Source organism: Mustela nivalis (genome assembly GCF_964662115.1).
Source record: "Mustela nivalis genome assembly, chromosome: 6".
NCBI classification, from domain to species: Eukaryota; Metazoa; Chordata; class Mammalia; order Carnivora; family Mustelidae; genus Mustela; species Mustela nivalis.
The window spans coordinates 62,278,354-62,296,537 of NC_139025.1; the positions used below are offsets into that span (position 1 = coordinate 62,278,354).

The window sequence follows — 18,184 nt, forward strand, 5'->3', positions numbered from 1 at the left end:
GTTCTTTTTATACCATTTACATTTGCTACTGATTTAGCCTTGATAATTGAGCCTTCTTAAGCTTTATTGTTAGAACAGAAAAGAATTCTTAAAAAAAAAAAAAGTAAAATAAACATAAGATTTGCCATTGTAATCATTTTTAAATGTATAATGTGTTGTCATAAGTATATTCACGGTGTTACATAACCATCACTACTATTTCTAGAACTTTTTCATCATTCCAAACAGAAACTCTGTACCCATTAAGCAATAACTCCCCATTTCTCCCTCCCTGCAGACTCTGGTAACCTTTATTCTACTTTCTGTCTCCATGAATTTTCCTTTTCTAGATACTTAATATAAGTGGGTTTGTACAATATCTGTTACTTGTTTGGCTTATTTCACTGAGCATAATGTTTTCAGGGTTCATCCATATTGTAGCCTGTATCAGAACTTCATCACTTTTCATGGATGCTGAATATTCCACATTTTGTTTCCCCATTTACCTATTGGTAGACATTTGAGTTTTTTCCACCTTTTGATTGGTATACAAGTATCTGCAAAGTTCCTGTTTGTTATTTTTTTTTAAAGATTTTATTTATTTATTTGACAGAGACACAGTGAGAGAGGGAATATAAGCAGGGGGAGCGGGAGAGGGAGAAGCAGGCTTCCCCCTGAGCAGGGAGCCCAATGCGGAACTTGATCCTAGGACACTGAGATCATGACCTGAGCTGAAGGTAGACGCTTAACGACTAAGCCACCCAGGCACCCCAAGTTCCCGTTTTCAATTCTTTTGGGTATATACCTAGAAATAGAATTGCTGGGTCATGTGATAATTCTGTGTTTAATTTTCTTAGGAACCATCACACTATTTTCACAGCAACTACCCCATTTTATATTCCCACTAGCAATGCACAAGGGTTCTAGTTTCTCCATATCCTCACTAACACTCATTATTTCTCATGTTTTGTTCTTTTAATAATAGCCATCTTGGTATAAAGTGGTATCTCATTGCAATTTTTATTTTGTATTTCCTTTACTTAAGATTAATGATGGCTTATTACCATTTCATGTACTTATTGCCATTTGTATCTATTTAGGTCCTTTGCCTGTTTTTGAATCGGGTTCTTTTCGTTGAGTTAATAAGTGTTCTTTATATGTTCTGCCATGTCTTTGTCTGGTTTGTGTATCAGGGTAATGTTGGTATTATAAAATAAGTTAAGACATGTTATATCCTCCTCAATGTTTTGGAAGATTTTGAGAGTTGATATTAATTCTTTGAATGTTTAATAGAATTTGCCATGAAGCTATCTGGTCCTGGGCTTTTCTTTTTTGGAAAGTTTTTGATTATTGATTCAGTCTTACTGCTTACAAATCTATTCAAATTTTCTATTTCTTCCTGGGTCAGTTTTGGTAGTTTGTGTATTTTCAAGAATTTGTTCATTTTATCTAAGCTATCCCATTTGTCAGCATAAACAATTGTCCATAATCTTTTCTTATAGTCTTTTTTTAGTTTTGGTAAAATCACTAGTAATGTCCCCCACTTTACTTCTCATTTTAGTAATTTGAGTCCTCTCTGTTTGTTCTCAATTCTTTAAGAGCAAGTTGTAAAGGAGTCACATATGATACTTTTAATTGAACCTATATAACACTCAGAATGAGGGAAAATGAGCAAAGAGAGAAGATGATTTGAGGGTTGGATTCACCTACATAGTTTACATTTTGAGGATTCTTAAACTTTGGGGTGCTGTAAAACCGATTATTTCTTCAATTTAGGAATGATGCAAAAATTTCCTAGCAGGAAATCCCTGGTCCTGGTTTTCTCTGTGCCTAACAGCAGCACTATTAGATATTTTAGGGTATACTAAAGATGTTCTTCTAATGGAGAATTAATGAGCACATGATAAAATGTACACTAATGAGAATATGTGCTATTATGTTATAAAAATTCATCAGCTTTCCGGGGCACCTGGGTGGCTCAGTGGGCTATGCCTCTGCCCTCAGTTATGGTCATGACCTCAGGGTCCTGAGATTAAGCCCCGCATCGGGCTCTCTGCCCCATGGGGAGCCTGCTCCCCCCCCACCCCTCTCTGCATGCTGCTCTGCCTACTTGTGATCTCTCTCTCTCTGTCAAAAAAAAAAAACACCTTAAAAAATAATTCACCAGCTTCCCAAAATGAGTCCACTCTGAATATACTGTTGGTCTTTCTGAATTGTATGATTCTCTTTATTTTGGCTGTAAGTGACAAAAATTAATTTTAAAAAACAGGGGCAAAGGGTCACTTATCAGTTTATTGAATCAAAGGAAAGATTAAACCTTAGATGAGCAAAGCCCAGCTTAAGTCTGAGGAAAAACAGAAATAAGAGAATTGATTGCCTCTAGTACCTTTGCCATCTCTCCTCTCTCGTTGGCTTCATCTTCTTCTTTTTTTTTTTTTTTAAGATTTTATTTATTTATTTGACAGAGAGAGGGAACACAAGCAGGGGGTAGTGGGTGAGGGAGAAGCAGGCTTCCCACTGAACTAGGAGCCCAGTGTGGGCCTCAGTCCCAGAACCCTGGGATCATGACCCAAGCCGAAGGGAGACGGCTAATGACTGAGCCACCCAGGCATCCTGGCTTCATCTTCTCACTGCACAGTTACCTGCTTCTCAGGGCAGGAAACATGGCCTCCCAACAGCACCAGAATTTTATATCTTATAAATTCCGTAATGGGAAAGGGACTGATTTTTGCTTTCTAGATTCCAAATTTTAAAATCTTGGAAAAAGAGTGAGACTCATGAGTAGCTTAGTTGGTTAACTGTCTGTTTCTTGATTTTGGCTCAGGCCATGATCTCATGGGTTGTGAAATCAAGCACCATGTTGGACTTCATGCTCAGTGGGAAGTCTGCTTGAGATTTTCTCTCTCTCCTCTCTCTCTGTGTACCCCGCCTTGTGCACATGTGCTCACACTCACTCTCCCTCTCTCTAAAAGTAAATAAAATCTTGTAAATAAAAAAATAAATAAAGTCTTGGAAAAAATGTATTGGCTCAGCAAAAAGGTGCCTACCCAGTATCAACTAACTATGGCCAGGACCTTGTGGGACCATGACAGCTCTACTTAGTTGCCGTGTGGAGAGAGGTGGGGTAAAGGAAGAATGAAGTTCCTAGGAGAATGGGGATGGTAACTAGATGGACAGTTTATGAATGCCCACAATATATCAAAACCTGTTTATGGTTTGTAGGATGACCAAATGAATGATAAATAGTGAGCAAATTGTCTAATCTTGAACCGCTTTTTCTCAGAAAAGAGATTTACCCCATTGGTAAGTATAGGTATATATGTACTTAAGATATTCTTAGTAATTAAACCTCCCCTTGGATTGCCTAAGTTGTTTTCTCTCACCCTTTTCCCTTCCCTGCCCCCAAGATCTTGGCAACCACTTACCCACTTTCTGTCTATGGATTTTCCTTTACTGAATATTCCCTATAAATGGAGTCATACACTATGTGGCCTTGTATGTCTGGTTTCTTTCATTTAGCATAATGTGTTCAAAGTTCATCTATGCTTCATTTTAATTTTTGTGCTGAATAATATTCCATTGTATGGATATACTACATTTTCATTATAGGTTGCAAATTGGCATATAAAAATGGGGTTGAGAAGTATTTCAGTTGTGAATATGTCTGGAATTGCCCATAAAATCCAGATAGAGTGGGCAGAGGTTAAGGAATTCAAAATAGAGGCGATAAAGAAATAGGCAGAAGACATGAACAGACATTTCTCCAAAGAAGACGTCCAGATGGCCAACAGACACATGAAAAAATGCTCCACATCACTCAGCATCAGGGAAATACAAATCAAAACCACAATGAGATACCACCTCTCACCAGTCAGAATGGCTAAAATTAACAAGTCGGGAAACCCTAGATGCTGGCGAGGATGCAGAGAAAGGGGAACCTCCTACACTATTAGTGGGGAATGCAAGCTGGTGCAGCCACTCTGGAAAACAGTATGGAGGTTACCCAAAAAAGTTGAAAATAGTTACCCTATGACCCAGCAATTATACTATTGGGTATTTACCCCAAAGATACAAATGTAGTGATCTGAAGGGGCACCTGCACCCCAGTGTTTATAGCAGCAATGTTCACAATAGCCAAACTATGGAAAGAGCCCAAATATCCATTGACAGATGAATGGATAAAGAAGATGGGGTGTGTATATATACACAGTGGAATATTACTCAGCCATCAAAAAAGAAAGAAATCTTGCCATTTGTGCCAAGATGGAACTAGAGAGTATTATGCTAACAAAATAAGCCAGTCAGAGAAAGGCAATTATCATGTGGTCTCACTGATGTGGGGAATTTAAGGAAAAAAAAAAAAAAAAAAAACAGGGAGGGAAGGGTAACTTGTGATGGTTATTAAGGAGGGAATGTGATGTAATGAGCATTGGATATGATATAACACTGATGAATCACAGATCTGTACCTCTGAAACCAATAATACATTATATGTTAGTAAAAAAAAAAAAAATAGAGGCAATAGAACTAGTGAATAGGAAGTTTATTATAGAGATCAGAAATGCCAACAAAAGCTTTGGTGAGAATAAAAAAGGTTATGATCAGGAGAATTTCAGAATTTAAAATGTTGGGTGCTTTGAAAAACTATAAGATCCAGTCTGTATAATGACATATTATGCCAGTGTTTTATTTTCTAAGCAGTAACTTTAGTTAAGTATATACTTGCTGGGACACCTGGGTGGTTCAGTGGGTTGAGCATCTATCTGCCTTTGGCTCAGAGCATAATGCCCCAGGGTTCTGAGATTGAGTTCCACATCAGGCACCTTGATCAGCAAGAAGCCTACTTCTCCCTCTACCTGCCTGCCTCTCTCTGTTTCTCTCCCTATCTCTCTCTCTGTGACAAATAAATAATAAAATCTTTTTTTAAAAAAGAATGTAATTGCTAAGAATTTTGATAAGTTGACCTCGTATTATTTTAAACTGTAGCTAACCTTTGCTTAAATTGGATGTTACAGATTTTCTATTTGGTTATATCAATGAGTCATAGTTTCTATGAAACAAAATATCTTTCAGTTGTTCAGAATAATTAGATTGTTCTGAAACATTTGATTATAAAATATCAAATAATTTCCATTTTTTAATATATCCTTTTCTTTCAGGTTACAGTGTAGGATTTTGGAAGTCCTCCCTCCATCACATCAAAATGGCTTTGCTAATGGACATATCAGCAGTGTCGATGGAGAAACTATTATCATCAGTGATAGTGATGATTCAGAAACACAAAACAGTTCTTTTCAAAATGGGTAAGTGATTTTTTAAATGTATAATTTTTTAAATGTATTATCAGATTGGCTAATGATACCCTATTGATACAATTTTCTCTTTAATCCTTCCCTTTTTCTTTAGTAAGCCTACAGTGTAAAATCCATGTAAGTGATGTGGTTCAACAACACGTGTTAGAATTTGCAAAATTGAAAGCACCTAGTTAACTCTAGTCAGCTGCTTAGGAATAACTGAAGTTCGCCTCATTCAGTTACACATACACATTCCAATTTGGTTTTCTTGGGAAAATTCTTTCTGTACCTTAATTATTATACCTAATCACTTTATAGTGCATATGGAAATTGGTCATTTGACAGCCTGAGTCAGCTGAGTGTTCCTGGGCAAAAAATCACACAGGCAAATATAGATTGGCATTGTCCGCAGGTAAATTTAAAATCTCAGCTAAGTCTTCAACTGGTTAAAAGTCTTCTTAAATGCTATTCTGTATGTTCCACAAGTAAGTGAAACCATATGGTAATTGACTTCCTCTGCTTGACTTATTTCACTCAGAATAATCTCCAGTACCATCCATGTTGATGAAAAGTTAGGTATTTATTCTTTCTAATGGCTGAGTAATAATATTCCATTGTGTATATGGACCATGTCTTTATCCATTCATCTGTTGAAGGGCATCTCAGCTCTTTTCACAGTTTGGCTATTGTGGACATTGCTGCTGTGAACATTGGGGTACATATGGCCTTTCTTTTCACTACATCTCCATCATTGGGGTAAATAGAGTTGTCAGGTCATAGCTGTTATACACAAACAGTGAATCATGGAACACTACATCGAAAACTAGTGATGTACTATTTGGTGACTAACATAATAAAAAATTATTATTATTTTTAAAAAATTAAAATATATCCAGAAAAAAAAGTCTTCTTATGTTCTTTAGCTCTACTTCCTTCTCTGTTCTAGTAAGAAACCTAACCTGAGGCTGCTTTTTTTTTTTTTTTTTTTTTTTTTTGGTGTGTGGCGGGGAGCATAAGTGGCACACAGTGCTACATTAGTTTCAGGTTTCCTGGCTGGTTCAGTCAGTAGAGCATACGATTGACCCTTGATCTCAGGGTAATGGGTTTGAACCCCACACTGGGCATAAAGCTTACTTCAAAAAACAAACAAACAAAAAGATATAGTGATTCAATATCTCTCTGTACTTTTGCTATGTGATATAGTGATCCAGTATCTCTCTCTGTACTTACGCTCACCACAAGTATAGCTACCATCTGTCACCCTACAATGCTATTACAATACAATTGACTATATTCCCTATGCTGTGCCTTTGCATTTCTGTTACTTAATTCATTCCATAACCGGAAGGCTGTATCCTCCACTCACCTTCACCCATTGTGCCCATACCTCACCCCTCACCCCTCCATTGACCATCAGTTTGCTTTCCATACTTAGGTCTGATTCTCCTTTTTATTTGTTCACTTGTTTTTTAGGTTCCACATATAAGTGAAATCATATGGTGTTTGTCTCACCCATGTTGTCACAAATGTCAAGATCTCATCCTTTTTATGGCTACCTAATATTCCATTGTATATGTATGTATGTGTGTCTTCACTCATTCAGTTGAGTAAATTGACTTGCTATTGATGGACACTTGAATTGCTTCCATATCTTGGCTATTGTAAATAATGCTGCAATAAACATAGGCGTGGGGTGTAATAAACATAGGCGTGGGGTGTATAAATCTTTATGTTTTTGTTTTCTTTGGGTAGATATCCAGTACAGGAATTATTAGATCATATGGTATTTCTGTTTTTAATTTTTTTGAGGAATTTCCATACTGTTTTCCACAGTGGCTACACCAGTTAACATTCCTATCAATAGTACACAGGGTTCTTTTTTCTCCACATGCTCACCAACACTTGTTTTTTTATCTTTTTGATTGTTGCCATCCTGACAGGTGCAAGGTTTTGATTTGCATTTCCCTGATTAATAGTGATATGGAACTTTTTTTTTTTTTTAAGTAGACTCCATGTCCAGTATGGAGCCCATCATGGGGCTTGAACTCATTACACTGAGATCAAGGCCTGAGCTGAGATCAAGAGTCAGGTGCTTAACCAACTGAGCCACCCAGGTGCCCTAGCAATTGAGCATTTTTTTTAAAAGAATTATTTATTTACTTTTAGAGAGCTTGCGCATGCATGAGTCGGGGGAAGGACAAAGAGATATGGGCAAGAACCTCAAGCAGATTTCCTGCAAAGCAGGTAGCCTGATTCGGGGCTTGATCCCACAACCTATGAGATCATGATCTGAGCCAAGATCAAGAGTTAGAGGCCTATATACCCCTTGAGTGTTTTGGTTTTTTTAAGATTTTATTTATTTATTTGACAGAGATCACAAGTAGGCAGAGAGGCACGCAGAGAGAGAGAAGAAGGGAAGCAGGCTCCCTGCCGAGCAGAGAGCCCGATGCGGGGCTCGATCCCAGAACCCTGGGATCATGACCTGAGCCGAAGGCAGAGGCCTTAACCCACTGAGCCACCCAGGCGCCCCCCCACTCATTTTTAATTGGATTATTTGGGGGTTTTTTGGTGTTGAATTGTATCACTTTTTTATATATTGTGGATATGAACTCTCTGAGGCCGCTCTTAACTACTTCCTTTATCTCCTTTGTATCTGAAATATCAGTAACTACCAAGTTCTGTACACAGTTCAGCTTCTTGTTTTATCTGACTTGAACTTACTGTATCTATAACTAGCATTTGAGCATTTGCTGTCCAGGCACTGTGCTAAGTTCTTTATATGCCTATCAGTCACTCCTGGAAGAGTGTTGTTATCCTTGTTAAACAAGAAGAACCTGAGCTTTAGTAATGGTAATTGGTGTTGCACAAGACCATCTAGCCTAGTATATTGCCTGACAGAAAAAACAATTTTTAGGTGAGTGAAGCATGACATGATCCTATGTATTAAGTCTTTTGATGCATCTCATTTTTTTCTTGAGTTGCTACTTTATTAAGGACAAAAAAGAGATTTTTGCGTCCCTCATTGAATATAGAATTTATGATGCAAAATTACTGAGTATTATGGTGGTTAACACATGTCCTTTAGCAGCCCTGACAGTAGTTCACGTGTTTGGTTTGGAGTGTATGAATGAATGATTATAACCCTTAAATAGAGTTAATTATATATGAGTCTTGAAGGGTTAAATATAGATTTGTATATAAAAGACTTTATTTAAATTGATGTTTAAATATGGTAAGCATTAAATTTTTTCATTTTAAACGATTTATCAGTTAAGGCTATTTTATACTAACTTTTTTTTTTTAAGTTTTTATTTATTTGAGAGAGCTCAAGCAAGAAAGCACAAGCAGAGGGAGGGGCAGGAAGAGGGAGAAGCAGGGAGCCCAATACGGGGGCTCCACCCCAGGACCCGAAGATCATGACCTTAGCCTATAGACGCTTAACCTACTGAACCACCCAGACACCCCTATTTTGTAGTAACTGTTAACCTAACTTTCTAATTCTTGTAGATGCTGTGAGGTGCTTTAGGATGAGGAATGTCTAGACTCTTAGGTTCAGCACTCCATTATTCAGCTCATTAATGTCCTTTCTCTTCCTTTTTTGAATATGAGGTACATGCATAGTTTGTAGCTGATTTGGTACCTTGAGTACAAAGCAAATTAATTCATAATCCCCATTAGTAATAGTAAATATTTTACTTGTTATATGTGGCTTTATTCCCATCAATTCTACTTCTGCCACGTATAACAAGCTTATCACAGAGTATTATTTAATTTGACCATGATTTCCTGCCTAAATAGCTTGTGCCTTATTCCATGAATATACTTGGTATAGAAAAAGAGAGTAAGCTAATTAATTACTTTATTCACAGGTATTTTAACCTGTTTGTGATTCTAAAAGGATCTGAGCCTTCACTATACATCAACATCATAAAATGCCTACTTATTTATAGCTTGCTTCCATTGTATTCTGATATACCAGGAAAAGTGAAACAATCATCTTGGGCCTTTGTTCTGTTATTTCTATCAATTCTATGACCTAAGTGAGTAAGAAATTTACTTCTTCTAAGTTGCTCCCTGACAACAAAACATAATCTGGAGCTTCTCACGTTTCAGTAGGTGGGTTGAAAGGATGAGAATGGAACAGTTATTTATTGGTCATTTTCCATTACTTGAGCTGTATAACAGCACCCACATCTGTTTTCTTATTTATTTTATTCCTCAGAACCATTCTACAAGGGTAGGTGATCATATTCTTTTATCATTGAGGAGAAATGGAAGTTCAGAGTTAAAAAATGTTTCCACATCACCTAGTTAAAAATATCTGTGAGACTTACTAAGGCAGCATATTTAGAATTAAGCCTAGGTGCTCAAAATGGTCACCAGCATTCCAGGGAGGGGGTCGTTAAAATATATATAATATTTTCTGTTTTAGCCATTTTAAGTGTATAATTCAATGGCATTAATTGCATTCACAGTGTCATACCACTATCACCACTATTCCCAAAACCTTTTCTTTACCCCAGACAGAAACTCTATTACCCGTTAGGTAATAATGGTACATTCCCTTTTCCCCCTCCATCACCTGGTAACCTCTAATCTGCTTTCTGTCTCTGTGAATTTACGTATTCTAAATATTCATATAAAGTGAAATCATACTGCATTTGTCCTTTTGTGTGTTGCTTATTTCATTTAGTACTATTTTCCAAGGTACAGCCATGTCGTACTATGTTGAGATTTATAATAGAGCTTTGATATACCTGTCTTAAATATACTTTAGAAAGAGATGAGGCTAATTTTTCTAATCATTACTTTTTATTACTCTACATTCCATTGTATGTGTATACTACATTTTGTTTATCAATTCATTTGTTGATAGATGCTTGAGTTTATATGAATAATAATATGAATATATTGATGAATAATTGATGAAATTGGAAATAATTGATTAAAGTGAATAATGATGAAAATATTGATGAATATCTGAATATCAGAGTTTTATAGAGTCATCTCTAGGCAGATATTATTTGAAGTTTAAAATTATCTTAAAAATATTATTCTAACCTGAAAATAGTATATGAACAAGGATACATTTTTGGTAACATTTTATAATCCTGGTGGTAATTTGCAAGAGCACAAGGAAAAACTAATTATTTTAGGAACCTTGAAAAGTGTATTGTGTATCCCATTTTGAAATACTATGCAACTGACTTCCTTCATGCAGTGTAATCTGGCTGTGATGATAGCTATAGTTGATTCATTTTCATTGTTGTATAATATTTCAAGGTGTGAATTACATATTATCCAAGTGTTATTTTTAAAGAAGTAGACCTAATTGTTTTGCTAATTGTAGTTCATATATGAAATTTTTATGTGTGAGGTCAGGTTAGCATTTTAAATTCTAAAAATAAACAAGCAAAACACCACCATAAATAACCCCTGTGCTGAAAGCTTAATTATTTGATCTTTTGTCATTTCTGTTGTACTGCTATAGAAAAAAATTTTAACTGCCTTTTTAGTGTCAAATATTGTCCATGGGATAGCAACAAAAACAATTCCCATTGTGAAAAAATAAAAGTAGAACTAAAATTATATATATAATATATAATATATAATTAAATTATATATAATGCATATAATAATATATATAAAATTATATGTGATATAATATAATAATATAATAAAAATTAAATATATAATATAATACTGAAATATATAATAATGTGTAATAAATTATATATAGAAAATATATAATTATATAATATATAATGCATATAAAATTATATATATATACATATAACATGTATGTATAATATATACAATATGCCTAGTTACATATACATTATATAATGTATATGTCACATATACATTATACATTATATAATGTATATGTAACTAGGCGTATTGGGGCACCTGGGTGGGCTTAGTTAAATATTTGACCCTTGATTTTGGCTCAGGTCATGATCCTCAGGGTTGTGAGACTGAGTCCCACGATAGAGCCTGCCTGCTTGGCAGTTTCTCCCTCTGCCTCTGCCCCTCCCTGCTAAAAAATACATATAACTAGGCATATTGAAATATGGTATATTTATAAAATAAATCGGTGATAAAATTTTGTGAATAAATCATTGGAATGGTGATCTAATTTCTATAAATATAATATTTGGTGTTAATTTGCCAGTGTAGAGCTAGTAATAGATCTGTACTTGTTGCTTATAAAATCAGTCTCTTAGTTACAGTCATGGCTAAGATCATTACATTCAATTTAGTATTCCAGCTATTTAGGCCTAGGCTTTAGGAAGCAAAGGAGAAAAATTGTTAAAATGGGCTTTTAAAAAAAAAGATTTTATTTATTTGACAGAGAGAGATCACAAGTAGGTAGAGAGGCAAGCAGAGAGAGAGAGAGGAGGAAGCAGGCTTCCCGCCAAGCAGAGAGCCCAATGTTGGACTTGATCCCAGAACCCTGAGATTATGACCTGAGCTGAAGGCAGAAGCTTAACCCACTGAGCCACCCAGGCACCCCTTTATTTTTAGTATTATCTTTTAATTCCTGTCTTATAGGTGAATCCATATGATAAGCAGTTTCTGTTGGTTTCCAACAACTGTACTTCCTTGGATATAATCCAGTTATGATTTTATTTATATAGAATTTTGTGTAGGAGTTATAACAAAACTCCCATAAGAATATTTTCACTGATTGGAAAAAATGATTTTAGTTCTGTTGTGTTTTATCTTCAGAAACGAATTTTATGGGGAGCCTGGGTGGCTCAGTGGGTTAAAGCCTCTGCTTTCTGCTCAGGTCATGACCTCAGGGTCCTGGGATGGAGCTCTCTGCTCAGCAGGGAGCCTACTTCCCCGCCTCTCTCTGCCTGCCTCTCTGCCTACTTGTGATCTCTGTCTGTCAAATAAATAAAAATCTTTTAAAAAAATGAATTTCATGATATAGCAAGAAAAAAATAATTTTATATACACCAAAAAAATCACATTTTTATAGCCTTAAATCCATTAAGATAAAGTCCAAACAAGTTTTCTATAAACAAATAATATATAAATAAAATAAATATATTTATAGATTTATAACTGTGACTTAAAATATAATTATATACTGCTCCTGGCAGTAATCTTTTAAGTGCAATCTATATTATGCTTGATCAACCCCTTATATGTATAAAATGGTAGTGATTGATTAAAAAAATGATATCAAGATAAAAAATCAAGTCTGTTCTTGAACAACTGCTGCTGATTCATTAAGATCCTTTCTTTTTTCCCCTTCTTTTCATTCCAAGAAATTCCTTTATCAGAAACTCACATCAGTATTACTCTCTGAACACTTAGACTTCTCTCTTTGATCTGTTCTTTTGGGACTGTGATTTTCAAACTGCGGGTTATATAGCTTTGTGTAGGTTGTGAAATTAATTTAATAATGAATTTTAACAGAATAGAAAATATTAGCTGCATTCCATATAGTCAGGTTGAATGATTAAATATATTTCCTGTGTATACTGGGTCTCAATGTAAAGATCTTTCGTTCTCCAACTAGAAACTTGAATGCAGTTAAAGGTGAATACTTCGTTTTATTTGTGTGATTGTCTCATGCATCCCTTCTGTCTGAGTCTCTCCATACCCCCCACCTTGTGTGTACTGTATTTATAACACTTTGGCTATATCTGACCCTCATTGCTAAATGCTTCCTTTATTGTCCTTTCCTATCATTTTCATCTCAGTCACCCATACTCACATCCCTGTTATATATGTACTTGCATTCACAGAGGCAGCTTATCAAAAATCCAACCACTTGTCATCTACTGCCACCACGACCACCCTAGTCTGTAATTGCCATCAATTCTCACTTGGTTCATTGCACTAGCTTTCTAATGGATGTCCCTGTTTGCACTCTTGCCCCACAGTCTGGCAGCCAGAGTAATATTTCTGAAGTGTAAGTTAAGTCATTATCTCCCCTTTATTCAGTATCCTCTAGTGTCTTTTCAGAGTGAAATCCAAAACCCTTATTATTTGCCTGTAATCTAGCCCTTCTGCTTCTTCTCTAACCGGATCTTCTTCTTTTATTCTCCTTATTTATCATTCTTGTGCAAACCATGACTACTTCCACCTTAGGGCCTTTGCACTCTTTTCTCTCTTCCTTTAAACTCATTTTCCCAGGAGTTTCTCCTCAGCGGTTCCCTCTTTTCTTTCAGATCTCTGCTTAAATGTTCACTTCTTATCAGCCCTATCCCGTCATTTGATCAGGGCTATCACTTTATAACATGAAGTACCTATGAATTCCTTTCATAGCTTACCACCTACCCTGCTGCAGATTTTTGTTTCTTCGCTTGCCTCTATGTCCCCACTATGTTTCTTTTTCGTTCACTGTTTAATCTTTATTGTTTAGTTTTGGGCACATAATACACTCTTAAGTATTTATTGGACAGATGGATGAATGCATCCCCAAAGGAAAGACGAGATGAGAAGTTGGTGGAGACAAGGATTAAATTATACCCTCTGCCAATTCTTAAAACAGGGTGAACTGTATTATCACCACTTTTGTCTTGCTTTACATAGCTATTAAGAAAAAAGCTTAAAAGCAAATCCAAGAGCTATTTGTTTGCTTACAAATTTATCTTACCTAAGGTGCCTGGGTGGCTAAGTTGGTTGAGTGACTGCCTTGGGCTCAGGTCCTGATCCTGGAATGCCAGGATCAAGTCTCGCATTGGGCGCTCTGCTCAGCAAGGAGTCTGCTTCTCCCACTGACCTTCTGCCCTCTCATGCCCTCTCTCACTGTCTCTCTCCCAAATAAATAAATAAAATCTTAAAAATAAAAATTATCTTACCTGAACTGGGTACTTTGTGCTTTTTCATCTTTAGTTGATTTCTTCACAGGAAAATTTATTGAATGATTGAAATACATACCTAACATAAAATAGTGCTTTGTACTATTTTGGCTAATAGAATGGTGAGGGATGTTAGTAACTTATAAAATCCTAGTTAAACTAAAAATGCATTAGATTCTGTTACAGTGTGTTCTTAGAAACTGTATTTCTATTTAAAATCTCAGATTTTCAAACAAGTTATTAACTGATTTATATCTTTGCTCTTTTTTAGGAAGAAAAAAGATGCAATCAATCCCTTATTATTCAAGTATAAGGTGCAACCCACTAAAAAAGAATTGTATGAGTGTGCTATTGTTAAAGCAACACAAATAAGGTAAAACTCAGTATCTCACCCATGCTGGTTAAAAATAGAATAACTGTGTTCAATTAAGATTCGCTATAGAACAAACAATGTTGCCTGTGATTGTTTCCCTTTTTAAAATAAATGTACACTTATAGACTGATAAAGTGAATCTTAATGGACTCCGTGAGCCCTTTGTAACTAACCCCAAAGAGTCTTCAGTCTAAAAAGTTATGAAGGATCCTATTTGCGAGGTACTTCTCATGAGAGAACTCAGTTTTCAATGCTGAGAAGTCTGATGGTACTTAGAAATAGGTCACATTTGTAATATTTTATTCATTAGACACAAACATCTGATCAGTCTCTTCTGTTCCTTCAAGTTAATAATAGCAAATTAGTATCCTTAAAAATTCCTGTTTGAGGGACATTTGGTTGGTGTGGTCAGTTAAGCATCTGACTCTCAATTTCAGCTCAAGTCATGATCTCAGAGTCATGAGATTGAACCCCAAGTCGGGCTCAGTGCTCAGCATGGAGTCTGCTTGGGCTTCTCTATCTCTCTCCTCTGTCCTTCCCGCTGCTTGCACATGTGCTCCCTCTAAGTAAATAATAAAATCTTTTTTAAAAAATTAAATAAATAGGGCGCCTGGGTGGCTCAGTGGCTTAAGCCGCTGCCTTCGGCTCAGGTCATGATCTCAGGGTCCTGGGATCGAGTCCCGCATCGGGTTCTCTGCTCAGCGGGGAGCCTGCTTCTCTCTCCCTCTCTCTCTCTCTCTTTCTACCTGCCTCTCTGCCTCCTTGTGATCTCTGCCTGTCAAATAAATAAATAAATAAAATCTTAAAGAAAAGAAAAGAAAAAATTAAATAAATAAAAGAGGGATGATTAGTGGTTAATATTTAAAGGAAATGACTTTAGGTGACACAGATCTATTTTTAGGACAATCCCTATTGTTGTGTGCTGATGTTAGGCCCCTAGTCATCTGAAAATAAATTGACGCTATCAACCATTGATCAACTTGCTACCTAGTAGTCAATCTTGCATTTCATTTGATGTAAAATGATTTTACTTGGGGGTGTCTGAATGGCTTAGTCAGTTACACATGGGCCTCCAGCTCAGGTCATGATCCCAGGGTCCTGGGATCCAGCTCCTTATCGGGCTCTCTGCTCAGCAGGGAGCCTACTTCTCCCTCTCTTTCCTCTGCCTGCCACTCCTCCTGCTTGTGCATGTGTGCTCTCTTGCACAAATAAATAAATAAAAATCTTTAGAAAAAAATGGTTTTACTTATTCTCATATACCTCTTGCCTCATATATACTCATATGAGTCCAAAGAAAAGTGATAATAACCTAAGTGTTGTGAATTCCTGAGTCAGATATATTACTTTCTTTAAGGAGGTGAGTGTAGTTTTTGTTTGGTTGGGTTTGGGGGGTACATCATTAATTAAGATCTCTGGAGTGGGAACACCTTACTAGCTCAGTCGGTTGGGAGTCTGCCTTCACTCAGGTCATGATCCAGGGATCCTGAGATTGAGTCCTGCATTGGGCTCCTCCTTGTCCATTGAGGAGCCTGGTTTTCTCCCTCTGCCTGCCTCTTCCCCTGTTTGTGTGCGTTCTCTCTCTCTCTCTCCCCGACAATAAATAAATAAAAAAAAATCTTTTTTTATAAAAATTGAAAAAAAAAGGTCTCTGGAGCATTCTGCATTTTATTATATGCCGAAGAATAGTATTCCCAAAATAATGCTCATAGATTATGCACGCTTGTTTTTAACTAATTTTTTTTAAGTAGGCTAGTGAGTGCCATGTAGGACAATACGATTCTTGAGCACTGGTGTGTTTATTCAGTAGTCAAGAGATAATTAACCTTCTTATTATTATGAAGCCAGGATAGCACAGTAAGCCAGTAAGTACGCACAGCAAGCCAATCCTTTCTCTCATATAGTCCTTTCTATAAGAAAAGCATATACATTTTTGAGGAGACCAGTACTTTAAAACTCCTACATTGTTTATTCACTCTTAGAAGCTTTTAAGTTGGCTTTCTCTTGAAAGAAATACATAGAATTCAATTAAAACATTTACTTTCTTTCCAGAACTTTTCTAGAAATACTTGGGTATTTTGGCGGATTTTTTAATTTGTTTTGATTTGGTTTTGGTGGTGTTTGTTACCATTGTGGTGGTGGTTTTTGAGTTTGGGGGCAAGGGAAAATCAAAAATAGCATGTTTTTGGAATCTTAATTCTAATTCTCTTTCATCTTAATCCCATGAATTTTTTTGCTGCCTTTTGAAGGCAGCAAATATGAAATATTTTGGAATTTGAAACAACCTGTGTTCAAGAATGTTCACAATAACCATTTGAATGTTGACCTACTTAGTGTTATATGAAATCTTATAGTCCTCTGATTTTAATTTTTTAAAGAATTTCAACGGTGATATTTGTAAGAATGATCATCAAATTTTCTAAAAATTAGGTTTACTCTGTAGTATATTTTCCTTGAGGTTTATTTGGTTTCTAAGTGGTTCTTCTGCAACAAATGCATATACTGTGTTCATAATGGACATTTATAATAGATCCACTTGTTGATCTTTTAACATTCTACATAAATACTTCTGTATAAAGTTTCTCATAACTTCTACATAAATGCTATTGGAAAATGAAGTATCCTTCTTTTCCTAAGCTTGAAATAGAGGTTATGGATTTACAGAGATTATGAAGTTCAAACTGAATTCTTTGATACTAACACTTTACTCTTTCTCCTCCTCTTTCCCTGGTAGCCGGAGAAAACACTTATTTTCTCGTGATAAATTAAAGCTTTTTCTGAAGCAACACTGTGAACCACAAGATGGAGTCATTAAAATTAAGGTAATCAGAACAGTGAAATTATTTATTGGAAGGAAGAAAAAAGAAACGGGTTGTATTATAAAGTTGAAACATTGCAGAAATGTTATTTTAAAGTGTTTGAAAATAGTTCTCCTTTTATCTGGAGCCAGTTTTTAGTAATTTTCTATTTATTAAATACTATTTTTGCAATTGCTAGAATTGCTAGATGGCTCAGGTACTGCACTTTTTTTCCCTTTGTAGAAAAGATCAACCAAGACAGGTAAGAGTAATATATGGAAAACTTGGAAAAAGAAAATGTTATAGGGGAAGGGAACAACTGTATTTTTCTAAGTGGGATCCTGTCTCACAAAAATAAATTCAAAAAACAATGCTAAAATAAGTTCTACTAGAGAGAAAAACAATTCATATAATAAAAAGAACATCAGAGACCTATACTAAGTAGATGGATTATTTTATTCATAATCATTAAGAGGGGGAAAATCAAGCTTAGAAGTCTCACATTGTAAAGTAAATAAAAAGTTAAATGGTAAAACTAGGACTAGTTTTTTTAACTGAGAAATATTTAACTCATATTGGAAGAAATACTAAGTAAAAAAGCAGTAGAATGGGTAGAGAGACGTATGCATGTGTCAAAAATCAGCTACTATATGCTTAAGATTTGTGTATTTCATAATAAATAAATGTTCCATCAAAAGAAATGGAAAAAAAGAAGATATGAGTTTATGTGGAAAGTACTATTTCAAGTCTCTACAAACCAAGATAGATTATTTAACAAAACTGGGACACCTGTTAACTTGGAAAACAAAATTAGAACTAACTCAAAGGAGAAAAAGGGAAATGAAATAATTCTTAATGTTATGCATGCTAAAGTACTTAGGCGGAGCAAGAGAAAAGAAATACCAAGAATAAGACTTATTT

At 35.5% G+C, this 18,184-nt stretch overlaps 1 protein-coding gene across 4 annotated transcripts in view; it reads left to right on the forward strand.

Moving 5' to 3' along the window:
• BAZ1A (bromodomain adjacent to zinc finger domain 1A) overlaps nt 1–18,184 on the forward strand; it is a 122,626-nt gene that overhangs the window by 58,666 nt on the left and 45,776 nt on the right. For all 4 annotated transcript variants that reach the window (XM_082737821.1, XM_082737820.1, XM_082737818.1 and 1 more), the window contains 3 exons: nt 5,139–5,282; nt 14,367–14,468; nt 17,200–17,287. In XM_082737821.1, the coding sequence (XP_082593947.1) occupies nt 5,139–5,282; nt 14,367–14,468; nt 17,200–17,287 (334 nt within the window). The remainder of the gene's footprint in view (nt 1–5,138; nt 5,283–14,366; nt 14,469–17,199; nt 17,288–18,184) is intronic.